The sequence below is a fragment of the Opisthocomus hoazin genome, chromosome 9 (genome assembly GCF_030867145.1).
Source record: "Opisthocomus hoazin isolate bOpiHoa1 chromosome 9, bOpiHoa1.hap1, whole genome shotgun sequence".
NCBI classification, from domain to species: Eukaryota; Metazoa; Chordata; class Aves; order Opisthocomiformes; family Opisthocomidae; genus Opisthocomus; species Opisthocomus hoazin.
The window spans coordinates 7,442,385-7,464,976 of NC_134422.1; the positions used below are offsets into that span (position 1 = coordinate 7,442,385).

The 22,592-nt window shown below is 42.1% G+C and overlaps 1 protein-coding gene across 1 annotated transcript in view; it reads right to left on the bottom strand.

Annotated features, from left to right (window-relative positions):
• The window catches only part of THSD7B (thrombospondin type 1 domain containing 7B), a 349,180-nt gene that overhangs the window by 176,537 nt on the left and 150,051 nt on the right, over positions 1-22,592 (bottom strand). Inside the window, exons 7-8 of the mRNA XM_075430128.1 lie at positions 16,111-16,266; positions 14,228-14,425 (exon numbers count right to left, since the gene is read on the bottom strand). Coding sequence (XP_075286243.1) covers positions 14,228-14,425; positions 16,111-16,266 — 354 coding nt within the window. The remainder of the gene's footprint in view (positions 1-14,227; positions 14,426-16,110; positions 16,267-22,592) is intronic.

Below are 22,592 nucleotides of genomic sequence, written 5' to 3' on the forward strand. Positions count from 1 at the left end.
CTCTTGGCTCCAGCCTCCTTTGACTCGGCACTAAGCACACAGCAAAACAGAGCTGACTTTGCACGAAACTTGGGAAATGTGGTGAAACCAGGGGGGAAATTCTTGCTTCGTTAAATTTAATGGAAATTTTGCATCCGGTAACAAAAATCGGATTTGAACTTACGATATCGTCTTGGTTTCTACAACGTACTACAGGCAGCCAAGACCCATCTCCCACCTGCTTCAAGCACGGATGGAGCCATTTCTACAGAACCGCCCAACAGTCCACTGCTCAGTTCATGCAGACTTACTGGTCCTGTTGGGTCAGCATGTTTTCGCTACAAAAAAAGACTCAGTATTTTACATCTCATGCACATTTGCCAGTAAGGGATAGAAACAGCCCCCAGATTGGGGACAGACTCGGGTGCGGTGCCACAGAAGAGGTGGCAAGGGAGCGTGGGGGAGCTCACACCACCTGCAAGGGACTTTGTCCTTCCAGCAAAGTGCCCGGGGTTCAGCCAGGCCCAGCAGACTGCTACGGGCAGAGAAATACTCTCACTTTTTCCAGAAAAGCCACTTTTCAAAATCCTTCTGTCTCCCCCTGGTCTGAATCCCCATGGAGGCCGCTAGCCACAGGACCAAACCAGGAGCCAACTTGGTGCGGTTGCTTCTCCTTTCTCAGTGGTAGGAAAGGGAAAAGCACCGCTTTCTGCTTGCAGAGCTGCTGAGCCAGCCCACACGGACCAGTTGACTCATTCATCTTGCTTCTCCTTTCTTCCCTTTCTGGCCTTGGTAATTACTGGGTCAATTTGTAGCAACACCATCAGGCAACTGATGGCAACACATAGACCACAGCTCCCAGAAAAGCGCTAAACTAATCCATGCTCACCGTCCAATGCCCACATCTCAACAGGAATTTTTAAATCTGTTTTAAGAACCATGGTAAAAGGATACATTAAATTCATACAGGATGGGAGGAACGGGCTCAAAATGGGAAAATGCATCCCAACAATACAGGATGACTCAGTTGCTAAAGAAACTCCATCTCATACACATGTTCTCTTCAAAAGCTTTGCTCTGACACTTGCAAATTGCCTAAAGATAAAAACTGAACAGCCTGTTTATTTAAAAAGGAATTATGAAATATCTTATCCTGTTACTTGTTTAACTCTTCTAAACAAAGGCAGTCCCTAATTTGAGACAATTACAGATGTGCTTCCTACAGACAGAAAGAAAAACACCGAACAATGGAATTTCAAATTGTTCTCAGTCTCCTCAAAGAGCTAATCTTTCTCGATTCACTAACTCACATTCACTCCAGCGCTTCACAAAAGCTACCTTTTATTAAATATGAGATTCAATTCACAGATAAACAAATGTGATAATGTAATCTACACTTAAAATAATAGCTTGGCTTCAAAGTTTGGGGGACTTCGGAGTTTCCCCTTTTTATGGCTGTTCTTAGCCTATTCTTTCTTGTCACAACTCCAGAGCTCAAGTCCTGTAATCGAGGTCCACTGAACCTGTGTTTCCACACATGCCAGGATCCATGTGAGGATCGAATCCCGTCCCAGAAGAGCACGGAATTCCACAGGAAGTCTGCCAACAGGAGGACATTAAGGAGCATTCAGGAGCCGCACCCCGTGGCTGTTTTCCCTGCTCTGCAATTTCTCTACCATTTCATCACATGTTCTTCTCTTTCCACTATAACCACCCATCTAATCACACTTTGCTGCCTAATGAAGAGTACTGGCATTACAATACTTAATTCCAATTAAGAGGAAGATTTACTTTACGAACCTGGCAGACCAATATGCTCCAGAGCCAATCTCTGTAGTGCAGAACCAGCCCAAAGTTTCTATGTCCTGAATTCTTCATTAAAAGTTTGTCAAAATTTCTTATTTTAAGGGGGAGCCTCCCCTCCAGTATCCATAAACCTCAAAACAAGTGACTAAATTCGCTTTTAATCAGCTCTACTTCATAAAGAGCTTGATAAGAAGAAACTCAAAGAAAGTGCAACACTTATCTTTAATTTCCACTCCACGGCATTCAGAACTACTGCATAAAGGTGGCTCTCACCATCATTCCTGTCCAGCACGCAACGTGCAGCACCAAAGGAATTTCAGCTACACAAAAAGCCTTACAAAAAGCCTTCTGCAGGGCCACCCAGCAGGAGAGGATTAAACTACACCAAAAAAGCCCTTCTTTTTTCCTCCACTAAAAGGGCTGCAGTCTGAGATCAATGTGAGAAGCTGTCTACTGAAGTTAGACTCAAATTCTTCCCTCCTACAAACCTCAGGGGAAGGGGACTGCTGACCCCCCAGCAGCACAGTGCACGCCCAGACCCCGGTGCAGCTCCTTGCCCTTGCCTGAGGAACAGCCAGTGCCGAAGACCTCACGGCTGCGGGCTGCTCCCAGCCTTTTCTTCCACCCTGACTCCTCCACATCTCCCCCCACTGCCCAAACCCTCCTGCAGACCGAGATGGGGGGAAGCCTCCAGCCCCGCACCCTGCCTGTGGTTACAGATATTCGCTACCAGGTCTCAGTCTCCCATCTGCAGAATCTGGGTTAGTTTATTTCTTTTAAAATTATCTGACAACAATAAATTCCTCAAACTTAAATGATACTGCCTCATACAGAACTTCATTGGCTTATTTTGAAACTTTTTTTTTCTTCGGTGAGTTATATCCTGCAAGTCGGATTCCAGCCCACTAAACCTCACATACAGAATGCAATAAAATACAGCCAGTCATTTCTTTACCCTAATGATGTTCTGCTTCATTTAAAACCTTTATACTGTTTTGACTATTTCTCTTGGAGAAAAAAAGTCTTGGCTAAAACAATTTTGAATGGAGAATTGGGCAATTTTCTGTCTATCAAGAATCTGAAAAATATCAAACACATTAAAAACTGTTTTATGGCTTGTTTCAGCCTGGCTTCCCAAGGAAATCAGGATATGCCATCGTGCTGTTTATCCATCTGCTGAACACCAGAAAATTTTGAAACTGTTTATTAATGTACACGACATTTGACAGAGGGGTTGGTCCCTTAACGATTCGAATGCCTACCTGAAGTAGCAGCTGAACTTTGGAGAAACTCACAAACCATTGCCACCACCGAGGGCAAGTTACCCCTCGGCCGTGTGTACTGGCTGGGCACGGGCTGGTCAGACACCAGTGCCCAGAAGGGGACTAAGGCTACATGTATGTAGAACATGAAACTTACCCTGTTTGCTCGTTTATATATATATATATATTTTTTTTTTTTAAGTACTTTGTGAACATTTCTGCAGACCATCACTTTTGTCTTCAATCTGATGAGTTCAGAAAAGCTGCCTAAACGAAAGGCTCGTGGCTGCACAACCCGTGCTGGGCGTTCTTGCAATTCAGCTACGGGATCCTTCAGAAAAGTTGTGTGAATGGTGTCATATACGTATGCTGTAATACCTGATTAAAGACAAATGGCCTAAGGATGATATTAATGCAAAAAGGTTTGAATTAATGTACCTCAGGGGGATATTATGGGTAGGAAACTAAAGCCCGAGGAAGTTTTGAGGTCACAACTGTGTAAAGAGGCTCTAAAAGCACCATGTCAAAACCAGATGAAAATACCACTGATGTGAACACTACGAATAGCCATGATGTGAATGCAATGAATAGCCATTGCTTATTTTCAGAGAGCCCCTTTACATGTACTAAAACCAACAACCGTGGGACTAAATCATAAAATGCCTTAGCGACTCTCCTTGGGATGAGGAGGACAAAAAGATGTTGTAAAGCAACCCCACTTCCTACGCTCCTCAAGATTGTGTGCCCAGTGCTGTGTGTGCCACAGACTCAACACGAACATTACCAAAACATATACAAGGAGTGAGGAAAATATCTAGGTACAATAAACACTTCCTTTACTAGTAGAAAGGCAGTGAAATCCTTAACTGCTTTTGGAACCAGTTTAGTCCCAAAACCCACAACCCTTACGGGTGAGACTCACCCTCGCTGTCACATCTTCCATCTGCTCCTCCTGGTAACTTCAGCCACCTCTGGGTCACAGATCCAGAATCCTGGCCTTAATAACACTTTTCAAATCAATCCTTCTAGCCTTCGTTCTTTTCTACCCACAAAGATTAGTCTTCACGTTAATTTTAGACCCTGTCAGCTACCTAGCTACCTACTTTTCAAATACAGTTCAAGAAGGATCCTATTTTGGTCACATCTCCCCTTTGTTGAATCAGTGTTCCCTAGGAAATGCAATAACTCTCTGAAAAAAGAATATGAACTCAACCTATGTAAAGTTATGCTTAGTTTAAAGAAAGCAGCCAAACAGGTATTTTAGGCTGCATGCTCCATTGCACTGAGAAAACAGGAATTGCTATTGGCACTTACAGGTATTTCTCTTGTTTCTTACTGAAACAATCTGGGATTTTTGTCTGCAATATACTGTGAGGAGAAAAACAAATCTATTTTAAGATTTCTTCTCCAGATTTAAAAAATTAATTATAAATACTTTTGTAGTAATAAAATACAATACAGGAACCTTATTTCAGTCTCATAACCGGAAGGTTAGAAAGCATCAAACTCAATAAAGATACCGTAGACATTAAAAAACAGTTTATAAATAAATAGTTTAAAAGTATACATTTGCACTAGCCTAGTATACAAATAGGAATCCTTCTTCAAACCTCTTGCATCAATGTAACAGACCTACAGGTCACTCACACACGCTATGCTCTTTAGGTAACCTTTATCACAAACTCCGATCAACTTATGTCAAACTTACCATAACATTTAGAACATAAAGGGCAATACAGATCTTGCCATAATAAGTGATGTTTGTATTTTTCTTAATGTTATAATTCCCATTTCTTAAAGGGCTACCTTGAACCTTTGTTCCAAATCTACAGGTGTTTGAAGCTCAGGTTCATTTTTATTTTTAAGAAATCAGCACCTGCTGCTCCCTCTCACTACTGCAAGTGGCAGACGGATCTCCGAAAATTCATCTCCTCTCTGCGGAAACAGCCATAGGGGAGAAATGGCCTTTGCCCTCACCAATTTAACACTGCTCTGAAGTCTTGAAAAACATCTTTTGGAGACATTAAGTACCAAAAAGGAGCACTAGATAGAGGAAAAAAAAAAAAAATCATAGTTTTGCATAGAAATTCATTTGAGGGGATTCTGCACCAACCACAAGCTCACACTTGGCTCAGCTGGCACGGAAAGAAATATTGTCGCAGTTAGCTGTAAATACCTTATATTGACAAGCACAGGGAGGCTGAAAGCTGGCTGTACCCCTCCTCAGCTCCCCTGGTCTCTCTGCCAGCTACACAGAGCTAACATCACCACTGGACACCGCTTACAGCTGCCTTCTGGATGACTGACACGTACCACGCCAGCAGCAGCTGAAACAGCACAGCCACGGAAATCAGGCAAGAAATTTGCATTCAAAGATAAAGAAAATTAATCAAAGTACATTTGAGTTTATCCTCTAGATTCAAAGCCACGACCTTCCAGCTCTCCAGCATTAGCTGTTTCACCCTGCATTTTAGCACCATATGCCTGACTTGAAGACACAGATATTAATACAAATGTAGCTACTACACGAATTGCTTATAGACTTTTGAGTGTCTATCTTCCATGGCTTATGAGCCATATGTTTGCTATGATCTTGAATGAATTTAAACTGTTAAAGTGCGACTAAGCAAAAGTGCGAAAGCTCTTACTTTGCAGCAACTTACCCTAAAATTAATCTAAAGCTGATCTTCTGCTTCCTCTGCAGACCCCAATTCCACTACAGCATGCAAAGACAGTAAATTCACTCAAACTCATGATGGTGTCTGTCCTCAGACTGTCAGCACACCACTTCTAGAGCAGGTCACAATCTACATTTTGTCTTTTTGTATGTTTCCAGTAGGAGACATCAAATATTTGGCCTGGTACCAGCTGCTGTGAGCTAAGGCTTGATGGAGATAACTACATCCACTCCACCTGGCTCATAAACAGCTAGCATGCTCACAGAGCACATCAATCTTCACAACTACCAAAAAAAAAAAAAGAAAAAAGGGTCTCAAATCTATTGAGCAAACCACACACCATTCTTCAGGATTCCTGAAACATTCCTAATACTCCTCAGCCTTGCTACCACACTGCAATGTGCTCCTTCCACCATGGCTGCAAAACGAGCAGTGTGGGTCCTATCGTATTGCCAGCAGGCTCTGCACGTTGCCTTTTAGGATTTGTGTTTCTAACAGCCAGGAAAATGTACTGGTTTGGGAACAACAGCTCCAGTGACCAGGTGTAGTGGGGAACACTCACGAACCAAGAGGATGAAGGAGCAATGCGGTGCAGAAGGCTGAGCCCCACGACAGTAATTCAGCCTGCAGGCTTGGAAGAGCTGGTACCTGTTTAACTTTACTGATTGCATGTGCAAGTGTGTTGAGCAACTGGATAATTTTACTGGTCCCGACAAAATAATTCCAAATCTTACAGCTGAAAAGTTGTCTCACCTCTGGTTTGCATCTACATGGATTGTCCATAACGTGCACGTACTAATCGCACCCTCCTCAGGCAAAACTCCCCTTGCGAGTTCTGGCCAGCCAACGCTGACAGCACACAAATCCGACCAAAGCAGTGTAGAAGTCTCTCTTTTTAAACCTCAATGATTTAAGAAGCCGAAACAAAACAGTTCCTAACCCATCGACCCAGCCATTTAACTGTAAGCTGTACACCGTTCTCTCATTTACTGCGTATCACTAGCAGCGCACGCTCCCCCTGCCCCTCTCAGCAAGGCAAAGCCCCTGCGCAGGCAGATCTGGGAAGAAGCATCACTGAAGAAAAACTGATTTTCGCTAATGCATGTGTTAAGGGCAGATTAAAGACAGGTGCATTTCCACATTAACTTGAAAACAAGTATTATAATTTACAAATTAAAGTTTCTGAAACAAAGAATGATCACAATACAAGCTTAAGCTTCTCTTACAAAAGAAACAAAATCTAGATGTACTTTTAGACATGGTGTCGTGTTGTGTCACTGGACATAACGCATCAATGGAGATTGAAGATCTTGTTCTTATGCATCAGAAAGAACTTATTTAAAACTTACTTTCAATAAATTGAACACAGTAAATCTTTTGTCTGAGAAATTCAAGAGTCTGCAAATTCATTCTATACCATTAATCCATTACAAGGTGAAAAATCAAGAACTGCCCCCAGGTAAGAACTTGGCTTTGCTGAGATTTATGTTCAAACGGACCTTCTCAGGAAGCTGCCAGCTTCACACCAGGAATAAAGAAATTCTACCAGGAATAAATAAATTCTACCAGGAATAAAACCAGCCATCACCCCTCCCTGCAGCCCCTTCCTGCTGGAGGATTCGAGCAGAGCCGCCAGGGATGCTCCTGCCCGCCGCGATGCTGTGCACCGCGCAGAGCACGCACCGCACGCTGCCTCTGCGGACCCCCCTGCTCAGGGAGCGCAGGACACGCTGCGATTGAACTGGAAGTACAGCCAGGGAACCGAGCACACCATTATTAATATTCTACCCCCAAAGAGTCTTCAGCTTCCGTAAGCGCAGAGCTTCACTGTCAAGCGCTGGCAGAACATAATATTGGATCTTAAAATAACACTGCTTTGATTACCTTACTTCCCTTTACTTTTTGCTTGAATTCCAACAGGATTTCAGTGTCTGCTCTGTCAATAGACCTGTGTGAATAATGGATTTCTGTTTGGGCACTGAACCAAAGTAAAAGAAAAAAAAAAAGGGAAAAGGAAAAGGAAGAAAAACCTCTGTAACTCTGTTTGAAGCAGGCTGAAGAGAGATTGGGGGAGGCTTTAGGAAAAAAGTAATTTCAAGATAAGGCATAATGTTCATTTAATCTAAAAGGAATATTTTGCTTTTACATTAATATCCTCTTTTAAAAATATTTTGATTTTTTAATTTTGTTTCAGACTTGGTCCAGTTCATTTACAAAAACCGCAAACTTTAAACACTTAGTTGAAAAAAAAAAAAAAGCTGAAAGAAGACATTTTGACTCTCCAAAATATTCTTCTCCAGTTTTACATATAAAACTGTCAAACGGAACAGAAATTTGGGAATAGACGTATTTCACCCCAAACGTACTTTTTCAGTGAACTTCTTAACACTTAAAAACCAAATCCCTCTTGTCTTCTTGGCAAGTGCCACGTTCTAGATACCAAGTGCCTCGAACCCAAGAGGTCACAGAGAAAAACAAACCAAAACTGTCACGCCAAAATGACTCTTGCCAGTACCGCCAGCACAGCAGCAGCAGTAGCAGGGTAAAGGTTTGCTGCTCGAAAGCAAAAGAAGCAACAGGCCGAAAAGTCTGGTGAACACCCATATTTTGTGGGTTTCTTCTATTCACCGCCCCCTGCAAACACACCCTGCAGGGAGGTTAATGTTAGTACCAGGAAAAAGAAGGAAAAACACAGGTTTAATCATCTGATGTAACACTGCCAAAATGGGGCCGATTGATTTTTGACCCTGCAACACTTCATGTTCCCTGCTGCTCCTCGCTGCCACTCGTGCCGCCCCGTGTCCGGCAGCGCTGAGGCTCAGTGAGCCCGGGCTCAGGCGATGGGTGCTGCCCCCCAGCTCCGGAAACTCCTGCAGCTTGGAGCCAGCAGCTTATTCCACTGAGATTATTTAAAGAAAACCTCTTACCACTGTAACAGCTATGACAGTAGGACTGCAGCATGTTTTAATTCTAAGCTACCATCTTGGGAGACTGTCTGCAGCAGGGTGGTTCGCCCCTTGCAGCCAGCAGCCCCAGGATCCACCAGGCACTCTTCACCTATCAGATACGGCTGGGAAGGGCACACAGAAACCTCCTGAGAGCACCTGGGTGAGGCAGAAGCTGCCGCAGAAGGTGGTTTTGTGACAGGTCCCAGGAACAGTCATTTGGGTGCTACAGAAGACCGACGGCGCGGCGGTTCTGGGCACCTCCAGCTGCGGGACTCTGCTCCTCTGGGTTCGGCACCCACATCTCCCCGTCACTGCACAGCGACGCACTGAACAGGGACCGACAGATTACTCGGCACCGTTAGAAACACTATCCTCAAAAACGAAGAAAACCCCACAATTTTAATTCCCACAAAACAAAGCAACCCTGCTACCCAGGCTGACAGAATAGAAAGGAATGGTAAATGCTCAGCAGCTTTCGAGCTGTGATTAGATTTGTTAACTAGGAGCAGAGTAAAACCACCCAAATCCAGCAAAATCACGCTACTTTTCCATTAAACCTCACTGCCAATCTGATAATCTCTGATTAAAACAACAAAGCCTTTGGCTATAAATTATTTCATATTTTTTATTATTTAGACACTATGTCACTCGCTATCACAGAGAAATCATCTTTGTTGCCAATAGTTCTTCTGGCAGGAATCAGAACAAGCAGAAGCAAATTAATAAATGATGACATGGGAATTACAACAAAATAGACTGACGACTTGCGGGTATGATTCCGAACAATAACATTTTACAGTCTATTCAAGAGCATTGCTAATAGGTGAGATTTAGTTTACAGTACTGTCAGAAACACTTACAAAATGCTTGAAAAATGAATTGTTACTTTTATGAGTCATACTTGTTATTTCATTAATTCATTGTTCTAGTTCCTTTTACGTATGTTCTCAGGTTACACTCCTGCTCTGTCCAGCAGCTACATGACTATAATGTGCATTTCTAAAAGCCACAATTTGGCTCAACGTTTGTCTCATTTCAATCTATATTTTCTGTTATTAATATAGCCTAAAATAGATATGGAAAATAACAATAAAAAGGGTGCGCAAATTCCTCCATCAGACTGAACCCAACAGCATTTCTATGTTCATTCCAGTTGTATTTCTTAGCATCTAAATCAAACTCTTGGACACCTGCTTCTGAAGGCACACCAACTCCTCTTCGGAGTGAACATTTACCTGCTGACCCTGAGCCAAGTCCTGCTGTCAAATGTGACCTGCAGCTTTCTGCACACTACTACCACACCCAGTTACCTTTCTCTCGCCCTACTCAGAGTGCCTGCACAAAGGCATACGAAGCAGAGCACACAAGACATGATTTGGGTTGTCGTCTTCAAAAAACAAAACGCAGTACGTTTTGGCCACTGTCCAATTGCTTTTTAAAATGAGACAGTTTTGACTGTGTTTATGGTTTTGTATTCACGGAGCAGCAGTATTTAAGGAGAGCAAGTGAACTGGAAAGTTTTCGGAGAGTTACTTTCATCTGTTCAATGCACAGGAATGTCTGTCGGTTCTAATCAAGACTGCCCAAATTCCAATGTCAAACACTTGCAACTATCTGATCAAGAATACATTACAAACGGGAGATTACTCAATTCCTTGTTGAACAACCTAAAACAACAACTCTGAGAAAAATCACAAATAATTCTTGGGTCGTCTGTGAATACAAAAAAAGAGTTTTCAAATAAATTCTTTGATCTGAATGACAGATCCATGTACCCAAAGGCACAGTTACATAGCTCAGTTTCTAGTACCATTATCCATTTTCCTGTACTATTCTTACGGCTTCCCAGACTTCCCCAAAAGTATCCATTATCCTTCACTAGCTAAATAAAAAACAATTTGCTGAAAAATTCTGTCTGGAAGCAGCACACAATATAGGTCTTTTCCTATTCTACACATTACTTCATTGCATTTCTACACATTATTTAATTTCTTTTGATTTATTACACTACTGTCTTCTGATGCTACAGAAGAGACGCACTCAGGGGATACGGACCAGACACAAAGAGTTTCTTGCAAGCATCATCTACATGTTCATCAACTTATTAACAGAGATCAGAGACATTGCTAGGTGGGAGCAGACAGACGCCTAACAACGACAAAGTAATGAGTTGATTACAGTCTTCTCATTCCTCCTCATCTATGCCAACTCCTGCAAATCACAAATAACCAACTCCAGCTACTCCATGCACAATGCTGTACATGGTATGTGCGCTGTGGAGGCCCCTTCATTATGGACCTCTGACATTAACCTATTTAAGAAACAAAAAGTCATTTCTATACCTCTAGACCAAGCGGAAGTAAGAGTGCTACATCCCTGAAATCCATACAAGCCCTTACAAAGAGCTCCTGCTTTGAGAGGGAAGTCCACAGAGAAACTCTGCAAACCCATGTCTGACTCGGTCCAGAGTTGTTCAAGCTCCAGCTCAGACCAGCGGCAGTTCGTTACCTGGGTCAGTACCACAAAATCTTCTCACTGGAAACAACGGCTTATTAAAATCAAAAGAAAGGATACTACAAGGGGCTCCCACGGCGGGGTTTCAGTTGGAGAAAGGTTAGTTACCCTCTGCTCTCGGCTCCTCTCCCGAACAGGTTCCTCCCAAATGCCTTTCACAGCACAGGCTGGCACCACGAGCATGCAACAGATGTGCCATGGGAGACAGACACTGGGGAGACCAGCAGTGGTATGGAGAAGGGCTGACGCCTGGTTAACTTCACCCACTGTCTACCAACACATATCAGAGACCAAGATGCATCTCCAAACTCCACCTCGCTGGAGGGAAGTTTAGGCCAACTGGATCCCACAGTCCTCTGCCATGGGAGAGACGGAGTGAGAAACATGGCCAGCTCCCTCCCACTGAGGTCAATGTAGTTAAAGCTCATTTTTGGCAGGGGAAAAACCAGTCTCCCCATGAAAAAGGCCTCAGGTCTCTGAGCCATGGAGAGCAGCCGGTACCCATCCAGCATCACACAGCGAGCATGGGCTAGCGAGGGATGCAGGGTTCAGCCACACTGTGGATGGAGAGAGAAGAGGAGACGGGCAAGGGCAAGAAGCCGTGATGCCAAGCTCTTCTGCAGTCTGGCTGGCACAAACGGGACTGACAGATGAGCTACTTTTAACTTCTAAAGAGAAGTGAACTATCACACTGCAACAAGAAGACAGCATCACGCCAAAAAGTCTGGCATTTGTATGAAAATGAAGATATCTGGCAGGCAGGGATACAGAGAAGACCCAAAGTACCCTAATCAACATACTCCAGGCCCAAATGAACTGTTGTTAAGATGATGATACATTGGATTTTGTCATTTAATGGGGTCCAAAAAAAAATGTGGTTTTTTATCCCTTTAGGCCTCTAGTGGGAATACTGAGCAACAATGCCAGGCACGGATGACAGAATGACTGGATAAATGACTGGATTTTAGGATGCAGAGCTGAATTCTACAAAAGATGCTTAAGTAAACGAAAATACCAGCACATAATGCAGCTACCCTAAATGCTTTCAGCAGGGCAATTACTTGCACAGAATTTTGAACTCCTGTATATTGCTAAGCATTAGCATCAGCCTTATGCTATTTTACCTGTAATTGATACATCTCCATGTTTCACATTACTCCCTACTGGCTTCCCACTACCAACTAACCAACTACTGCAGGTAAAACACTTTATGCAACTCTGCCACTCGCTCCAGCTTTTATACGAGAAAACAGACCACTTATTGCAATGAGAATCTAGTTAAGAGAACATTAAGGAAGGAAAAAAGGTTATAAACAAAGCAACTAATATTACCGGATTGACAGAAGAAGAAACAAATTCTTTTTTTTTTTTTGCCAACTTCTACTTTAAGGACTCCACCAGTCCTATCCTGGACCAAAAATCTTAAAAGTAGTATTAACCAGTGCTTTTAATCTGCCCAGTAATCTGGATATCTTCTTGTGAAGCCACCTCAGTTAGAACTGGTCAACAATCATGTCTAGGGACAAAGTTTGCCTTGGGGTGGCAGGATGGGAAGAGTGTCCCAACATTTTTTTTTTTGTATCTAAGAACATGCACAGAGTAATTGGAATGAAAAGGGTACTGTGAGACTTCCAACATCTTGTTGAACAATTAAGTGAAGAAGAGACACTTCAAAGGCATGGCTTCTCAAGGATCATAGCCACAGAGAACAGTTTGATCAGAGATCAATGAGCATCTGCCATGTTCCATGCTTTCCTTCCGAGTAGCAAGTTGGAGCATAAAAATGGATGTTGGCACAGTTTTAACAGCGTGAAGTACATGGTGCTCCTTAGCAATACAAGATTCCATCTGCACACATCACTGCAGGACCGGACCTGCAGTTCTGATCACACATCGGCAGAGACCACTCAGACCAAATTCAGAAACTCTGCTCTTCAGTATATTCTAGCTGTGTTGTTTTATAACAGCTGAAGATTTTTTTTTTGCCCCATTTTCACAAACTTACAAGGAAATCACATATATTTTTAACATATTTCAGGAGGATCTGTGCTCTTCAGACAAAGCAGCCATCATTTTATTCTGTCAGATTCTAATGCCTCATAAATGACACAGTATTTTTAACCACTTGCCAATTAACCACTCTTGATATCAACTTGAAACTGTTTCCTGTGATCAGTCAGAGCACCATATAGAAGAATAATTCTCCATTTCAGATATAATATCAGGCTCTAAAGTTCCAGAATTTTGCCACTTTTGAAATGATAGCACAGTCCCACTGTGATTAAGGACTGCAAAATCATGCTCCCTGTAATTGAATCTAAAGTCTGACAACACTGACCTTATCAAGGAATGAAACTTCTGGCTGAGGCTCAAACCATGCACGAGAAATAAGCTCTTGCTGGTTGTTTGTAAACGTCATATGAAAATGTACTTATTCATTATTAACAACTTGTAAACTGAACACAGTGCAGGTCTCAAACTGCTGCCAAGTAAAGTATTACTTAGTACAATCATTTCATTTACATCTAATTCTTGTACTAATTTTGGCAGAACCACTGAGCATCTCTTTTCACGATTGTACGAGGTCTATCATAACGAGATAAACATACAGACCACATGCTAAAAACAGAGGACATAAGAAATGCTAGGGGCCAGATTAATTTTGTGAATGTCCACAGTGTTGCTGGCCTCAGTGACAGCCCTATTTCAGTACAAGCTGTGCAAAAAAAAAAGGATTCTAGAAAGAACCAGGCCATAAGTATCCCACTTTTGTCGTGGCAAGGCCAGCAGTGACAACACATGACCTGTACTGGTGAGCCATTACCTTCAGGATAAAACAGAATAGAAGGCTCCAAGCAAAATCCCGTGCAATATCAGCACCAGGCTTTCATGAGCGTCACAGTCAACTCAAAAATCTCTAAGTTTCATAAAAATTCAGTAAGGAGCTATTGTAAACAACTGCCATTGCTCTGCAGCAGAATGCCATTTTAGAAGGAAGCACGAGAAACCATGGGGCTGTTAAGACAATACTGTAACGCACCTTTCTTGTTCTTGCATACAGCTTTCAGGATGCGGTTTCCAGGTCCGCATTTTCCATGGTCGGTCACACACATTCCTTCTGAAACGATCCACTCGTAACACACCGGGTCTTCACAAGGAATAGATTCAACCAAATGCGGACAAGCTGTCAGGGTGCCTACCGGATCCACGATCACTTGCCTTTGCCTCATTCTAAAGCCTGGAAAAAGAGACACTAAATTAACCAGACAACAGCAAAAAAATATTTATACCATCAATCTAGTAGCCAGAGGACTATACAGGGCATCTGGAACTGGGAGATACAAAGATGAACAAGAGCACAACACTTACAAACGGAATTGACTGGGATGGCACTTGGCTGCACGTGCCCGGAGTCCAGGCATGCAAAATCTGATAGTGTGTAAAAGATTCCAACAACACCCATTTTTCACATTTCTTTCTCCCTTTCATCAACACTAGACAGAAAAACACTTGTCCAAATACAGGAATTTGCCACTGATGCATATATTAATGCAATAACAACATTAAGATAAAAAGAGAGAAACAGTTAAGGAATTGCAGATATAAAGGACATCTATATTCTGCCTGGGAAGCCACTAATGAAAAGACTTGTTTTGAGATACAGCAGAGCAGTTTACTAAGAAATCAGTATTCTGCTTTATGAAGGTGTGAGGATTTCTGATACATAATGCATATCAGACCTCTTTGAAATGACATCGTATTAAATTGGAAGATTCAAATGTAAAGTGGAAGAAAAAGGTTACAGAAATAATGAAAGAATTGATTACATAATCTACCTCCTTCTGAAGAAAACCAAAAGTCATGTTGCTATCTAAAATGCAGAACTAACACGCAGGTATCTTTCAGCAGGTTTTGTTATGTAAATGACACAGAATTTGAAGAAAGGCAGAAAAAAATACACAGTGGTCTTTCCTACAACAATCTCAGACCAGGGGCAAATATATGGCATTAGTGGAGGCCACATTGACATGCCCTGGCCATGAAACAGAAAAGAAAATGAAAAACAAAATATTCCACAGCATATAAACAGACCAATCTTCCACCATTTTCAAACCAACAAAAAGAAATTGCTGAAAAGAATTTAAAACTGAAACGGTTTTGCAAACCTTTATATTTAACCACATATTTTTTATTATTTCTTTTTTAATGTGAAAAATTCTGACCAGCTCCAGTCACTTCAAAAACTTCTGCTGTTTTCAGAAAAGTGTAATTTCCAAACAATAATTTTCATTCCCTGACACGAACTCCAACAGTTGCCTTTGCAACTTGGGAGCCTGAGGAATGGCTCTGCAATGAGTCTCCAGGTGTTGCAGCAACAAAGATGTAGACCCGGGGAGGGGGGGGGTTAAATTATCTTTGCATACTCTTCTTCCAGGAATTTAAACCAAACGCAGCACACTGAGCAGAATCTCTGGGGCCAGCCTCACGCCAGGACGGCAGGGCTGGGGGATGCACCTCAGCCCCGACGCCTTCCCTCCTCACCCAGCGCTGCCCTTGAGTCCAGCCACGCAGCAGCTCGCGACTCCGAGCCTGGCACTATGGAGGTCTGCAGCTGCTAGCCCAAGAAACCCTCCTTTTCTGCAAGTTCAGTGCAGGATAAAAGCATCTGAATCAGGCTGAAAATCTTATCTTTTTTTCCTTTTTTTTTTCTTCTCCCAAGAGTAACTGCAAAAAGCTATTAAAGGTCATATTCCACTCCTGTACGCAATTCTAAGAGCTTCACCCTATGTTCGATTAATTTAAAAAAAAAGAAAAAACACATTACGCTCCCACCATAGAATTTGACACCACTGCTTTTCCAATCTTATCATAAATTTCCCTTGCCCCAGTGCTGCAAAAGCAAGCTGGAAGTGCAGCCCTTACCTCTCCTGCCGTGGCGGTGCTGGCAGCTCTCGGGCAGGCAGGGGCCCCACGCCGACCAGGCAGACACCGCGCACTCGGCCGGGCACGGCACGGCACACAGCTGGGAGCCGGAGGGAGCGGGACCCAGGCACAGCTTCCCATCAACTGGTCTAGTCACTAAGAGGAAAAACAAAACAAAAAAAAAGAAAGGAAAAAAGAAAAGCAGCGCTGTAACTTTGCCCTGACCAACACACAGAGCTCTGAAGGTTACTGCTGGCCTTAGCTTTCCCCAACGTACCAAAAACCAGTATTTTTTTAGCGTGTCACCTCCCAGAGCAAAAAGTTCATCCTCTGCTCAGCAAGTCACACAAACTTTTATCTACATCATCCACATTCAGCAGGCCAATTAGGACTGTGCTTACTGGTAAAAGGGGGGCTTTAATAATAAATTCAGTGCTGATTTTCTGCAATGCTGGAGCAACAAGCTGGAATCTAATCCCCCCGCATTTATGGCCACGGAGACCTCTTTACGCCGTACTGAAGAGAAAGGCGTGTAAGAAGAATATCCAAAAAGCTCACACTGCAACTAGGAGCCAGGCAGAAGCAGGTGACCAAAGCCTGAGCACAGGGGAATCTCCCCGTACCCATCCTCTTCAGGGGCACTGCCACCTCCACGTTACAGACTCAGGATCCAGACCTTCGAATTTTCTTCGCCTATTTTTAATAAAATTTAGCAGAGCTCTCACTTTTTTCTACACAGAGACAGACAGAAAGCACCCATCCTGCCTGGGAGGCAACACGTTTACCTGAATCGCCGGCACCCGTCTCCACTACTCTTCACCTACGAGATGAGCCGGCTACAAACTCGGCCAAAGGACCAGTTCTGCTGATCCTGACAATAAATCTGGAAAGCTGATTCCCTTTGAATTTTCACTTATCATAAGAGATTTCTAGTTTCAATTAACTTCTCTTGCCTTTTCATTCAGGGCAGAGGGAGGAAGGAGAAGAAGGGGAAAGACTCTTAAATCTGTCTTCTGAGTCATTAGATGATATTGCGTTTTAATTACATTATGGGCTGAATTTGGCTGTCTCTATAGATAAATCAATATCAAAGTAGTCTTTCAAAAGGCAAAGGCTTGTTTGAGTTTACTCTGCCATGGTATTACCAAGCCTTCATTAATTTTTATAGCTAGCGAATTTGCTTTACTCTCATTTTTATTTTTAATGTCTATTTTCGTTTGCTTCCGTGCACAGAATCGACTTGAAAAGAATTTTTAAAAATATGCCCAATATATGAGTAATCTTTTGCTTTTTCTGATATTTTACCATTTTCTTTAAAACAAATCATTTGAAGAAAAGCACAATTTTTTTTTTAAAACACAAGACTTCAGTGCTCAAAACCCCAATAAATTCTGATTTGCACGTCCTGAAGCTGAGACTTCAGACCAGTATCAGTGCTTATGATTTCAACTCATCAGAATAACTGGATTAAACAACAGATGTGATTTAATTCTAACCTGAAAGATAGTATGTTAGCAAAAAAGACCATTTTCTGAATCATTTCTGAGACACTGTGAGGTCTTTGACATGTTCATTTAGAGATTACAAGGTGGCATAAATCCAATTCACCTGAACGCTAACACAAACACATCTTCTCTAGAGACCTTGTAAGCGAAGTGACAGACAGAATGAGATAAATATTAGAGTTTTAAGGATAAGAGCATTTATTTTACCAAGGAGTCTCATGCATGGCTTAACCTGCCTTTCAGCATCAAGCATTGCAAAACTGTATCGTTTTGGGGGAGTTCTCTTGAAGAAATGAAATACAGCTGAGCGCAGATGGTCAGCCTGAGGAATGAAGTCCGGCTCTACTCTGCTTGAACTCAAGCTGTCATCTTTAGCAAGGGCTCTTTCCCCCTCACTGATTTTCAGATTGTTTCTGTGTTGCAATTCAACCATCTAAACGTGGAAGTCACCAGATAAAGCAGGTTGGTTCTCCTGCCTTGAAAACTAACCAGCTCCAACCAGTGGTGCCAAGGGTATTTTAAACTAAGTTTGGATTAAAAAAAAAAAAAAAACACAAAAGAAAAAAAAAAGAAAGAAAAATTGATTACAAAGAGTTAAAGGGGCAGGTTTTTGCTGATAGGCTGAGCCTACCAGCCACCCCAGACTCATGGAAGACTCCTTCCTACTTTGGAGGAAATCCATGCCTATCTCTCTCTCTGCCAACCATGTTCCTGCTCCTCTTCCTCCCTCGAGCTGATGCCCTATTTAATTCTAGCACTGGGAACTCTTTTCCCAGGACCAGCATCCTACTTGTCACTGGAATAAGCCTCCTTGTTTATACACTTCCTTAAGTAATTCTATATATTCTGTAAAATGTAAATCAGAAAATACACAGACTATTCCACTCAAACATTCAAATATATTCTAGGTCTGGGCCAGTTAATACTCACTCTACACTGACTACAATCCTCCAGTGAAAGTCTTCAGGAATAAGACAAGAACAAAAACAAACAAGCTGCACTAATAAATGCATATACAATGGCATCCTTCTCAAAACCAGGCAGGTGTAAAGAGCCACATTTTCTAGCACGACGTGATGGGGTGGACCAGTGGGGTTCTCTACAAAAGAGTTTCATCCCTTCTTCAGCCATTTGATTGACAACTCTGATCCCCATCACTTTTCTTTAAAAGCGTGATGTCACTTTCTATTGCTATTCTTTCATACTGTAATAAATATCTTCTCATTTTTTTCTTTTCTTTTTTTTTAAGGATCTATAAGGTGACTTCTTTCCGTGAACCTTTTAAATGCCAAAATTCTGACACACTGCAGCCTCCACAAAGGCACAGACGGCCTGGCTGGGGATGCCCTGTTCAGGAACCTCACATTACCCCTACAATGAACACAGCAGCTAGGACTGTCTTCATGTACCAGACAGCCTTCTGATTTTGCTCAATAATTGACTCTGTAATGGCCTTTTCCTACATTTGTATAGAAAAAGTGCTTTTTGTAGAATTATTTTCCTTGGAAAAATATTAGCCACTTTTTTGGGGGGAAGGGGAAAGGCAGAAGCCAGGGAAAAGAAGAGTGGGAGAGGGAAGCAATATCTCTGATTCAAGTAGCAGCTTATTTATTACGTTTGTTTGTACCTTTTAAAATCCTGTGTTCTTCCCAATCTATAGAACAAAGTTGAAAAAGCAATCAAGTCCTAATCTGGGAGCCTCTGAAACATTGCACATTTCTACAGCTGTAATATTGAATCTATCCTTTATAAATGCGACTACAGCTCTTTCCAGCACCAGAGTCTGCCTCAAGTTCGAATTTTACTATTTGCTGTTATTTTCAGGTTATTGCTACCAGCAGGAGATAATAAATTGGGTTCTAAAGTATCTTGTTTCCCTATATATTTTTACTGAGGTAGTGATTTGGAGGAAGAGTGGAAGAGGAAATAAGCTCTGCTATGATTATTTCCATAATATAATTTTAACCTAATAAATAAATTATCTATGAATATAGTCATGTGGACACATACTTGCAGGCATACATACCAACGCTATGTTAAAAAGCAACGACGACCAGACAGAGGGAGAAATGTACAGGATGGCATTTTAGCTGCAGTGATTCCTTTCAAATTCAGTTTTTCAGCTCCTCAGGAGGCAAATTAACAATTTTTTTCCTGGACTTTAACTTCGTTTCCCTTTTACAATGAAAAAACCAAGTGTTTCATATTAACACCTAAATGCGACATTTCCAAGTATCACTAACATATCTGGAATACACGCAAAGAATAGCCGGACTGTCTCTTCCATACTGATGCAGCCATATTTTAGCTAATATTCAATACTTGAGGCAATAAATCCAGATGTTTACCATACCTTTTGGCAAAACTAAGCCAAATTAATGATTGCTGGGTACAAGAAAGGGATGGCTTATCTTTGTGAAAGTTCTTACTCCCTTTGCCAGGACGTACAAACCAAAGGCACTTGGATCAATACAATGGGAAATTACTTGAGAAAATCACAGAGGAATGAGTTGTGTTATAGAAACACCTACACGTGTAAAACGTAACAGGGATAAACCCAGCACAACATTTGTAAGTAATTTCTCTAACAAGTCTAAAGACTTGTTTTTATAGCAGAAACAAAAGATTAGACAAAGGAGAAGTGGTGCATGTAATTTAACTTGCCTGGAAATGGTGCCAACCCTAGTCCTGTGCGTCCCTCCATTAAAAAAGCCTAATGCACCCCATGCCTGATGGAAAGGGTTCCTTTATGCTTTCAAGAAGAATCAATTAGTTTTGAAGCCACAAGGCACAAAGTTGAAGTCCTATTTTCAATTAAAATCTATTTAATAGACAAGAAACAAAGTATGAATAGAAGGCTAATCACAGCATGAAAGAGGGTTAACAGCGGATTGCCAAGAGCAACAACAGTTTAATGTATTTCAGAACAACAAAGATTCTCGCAATTTTATTGAAGTGACACAGACTATTAGCACTCCATGGAATAAGAAGTTTCCCTGTGTCCCTATTCTCCGCTGTACAACGGGATCCTGATCCCAGCTGGGACATTGTGTTGTTACACTACAGCAGAATTTGAGGAGATTATCAACAGAAACCACAAATCTGGCAAAAATTCCAGGAGAGCATGGGGCTTCCCAGCGGCCGTCCCACGACTGAGCAGACCAGAGGTGACGAGTCCCTAAGAGCGCCCAGGAAAAACAGTGGTGCCAACAGGGACGCTGGGATGCAGTGAAGGCAACGATGGGAAGGAAAAAGGGGGTTCTCTGGGATGTTTGAGCGTTGTTGGCTGTTATCCGGAAAAGGCCAAGAGATGCTGGAAGTCACTGGGACAGATCACCGGAGAGGGTGAGAGCAGCCACAAAGCAAACAAGGAAGAAAACGCAACAGTGGGGATATACTTCATGAAAGCCTCGTAGGAGCCTGAACTTTGCCCACCGCTAAGTTTCGTGTTCATTCAACCGGAAGGAGCACCAAGGAGCAGAAATCTGTTCCGTGAATGCCACGTCGCTGCACGAGTCCTGCTGCCGCATGAAAAGTGCCACCATGGCTGTGTCTATGAGACTGCGAGGTCGTACGGGTGGCCCAAGCTAAGCTAGTGACGTGCTAAGCCAGTCCACTCCTGGCACGGCCATGCCAGCTCGGATCCGGAACGCAGCAAGGTTGCTCCACACAGAGCTGGCCCAAGTTCACAAGCTCAATTTATCTTGAACGACTCCAGTTCCAGGACCAGCCCAGCCACCCTTGGCTTCGTTGTCTCTCCCCAGTGTCCCAGTTTGTGGTGTAGCCTCATGTAGACAAATCCTTTTAGTTTTTCATCTGATTCAACATTATTGTTTGAACACAATGCAGCTCCCCATCCTCATAACAACAATGGGACAAAATTGCTCAGAACAAACCCTCACTGTTTTGAATAAAATTCATCCAGTTCAAGTGGCAAGAAATAATGACAAAAATACAAATGCAATTAAAATCTTCTTGTACTCGGTTGATTTGTGAGACAATGTTAGCTTTCAAAGATAAAACCCTGAACTAAAACCAAGCATCTCATGTGAACTGACTGGGCAGCATATTATTTGCTGCATACCAAAGCAGGCTAGATAAAAAAAAAGTATAACAGGATTAATATTTCATGGTTATACCAAATGGCTTGTTGACACAAAAGGCATATTCTTTATAAGGCACCTTTTAGAAGGCACACTTCTTTCACTGTCAAAGTCTTTTTATACATTATTCTCTTCATTTTAGTAATTAGTTTCTAGACATGAAAGAACTAAAAATATTACACCTCTAAAAGACATTAGGGAAAATGTTTTCTTCCCTAATGGATTCAAACTAAAATTTTTGAAACACACATTTTAACACTACTGTCAAGCACCGCAACCATCTGAAGAAAATCATTTCCTCTCTTGCTTCTAAAGGGTTTCCCCCAAAGAAGCCAGCTGTTACATATTTATTTTTCCATTATGTGAGTTGTATCTCGTAAATTCTGCTGAGCATTTGGTGAGCTTACAGATCAATAACTCGGCATCCCAGCAATATAAATCTGATGCAGACTTGCCTGAATATATTTTACACTTCAGAGGTGTATTTCTCATCTTTTTAAGCCGGCTTGGTCATCCCAATGATAAATAACTAGTTTGGGACGAGAGGGATCCTTGGGGGGAGGTTTCTTCCACCTGAGAACATGGTTTCTGTGATTCAGGTCAGCTACGCTCCTGGGTGGATGCTCCTCTTGCTGTACCACGAGCCAGTCGAACAAAGCTTCTTCCACACCACTGACCATCAGTTCTCACTCTCCTATGGTACTCAACAAGTTTTCTCATTACTAATATATTCTAACCTATTCCTTTTCAATTTCATAAACCAGACAAGGACAACAGGATTTAAACATCAAAGTCCCTAAATTCTAATTTCCGTAAAGTAAATCAATCTCCTCATTCCAGCAGCTTCACTGGCATAAATCTGAAAAAAGAAAAA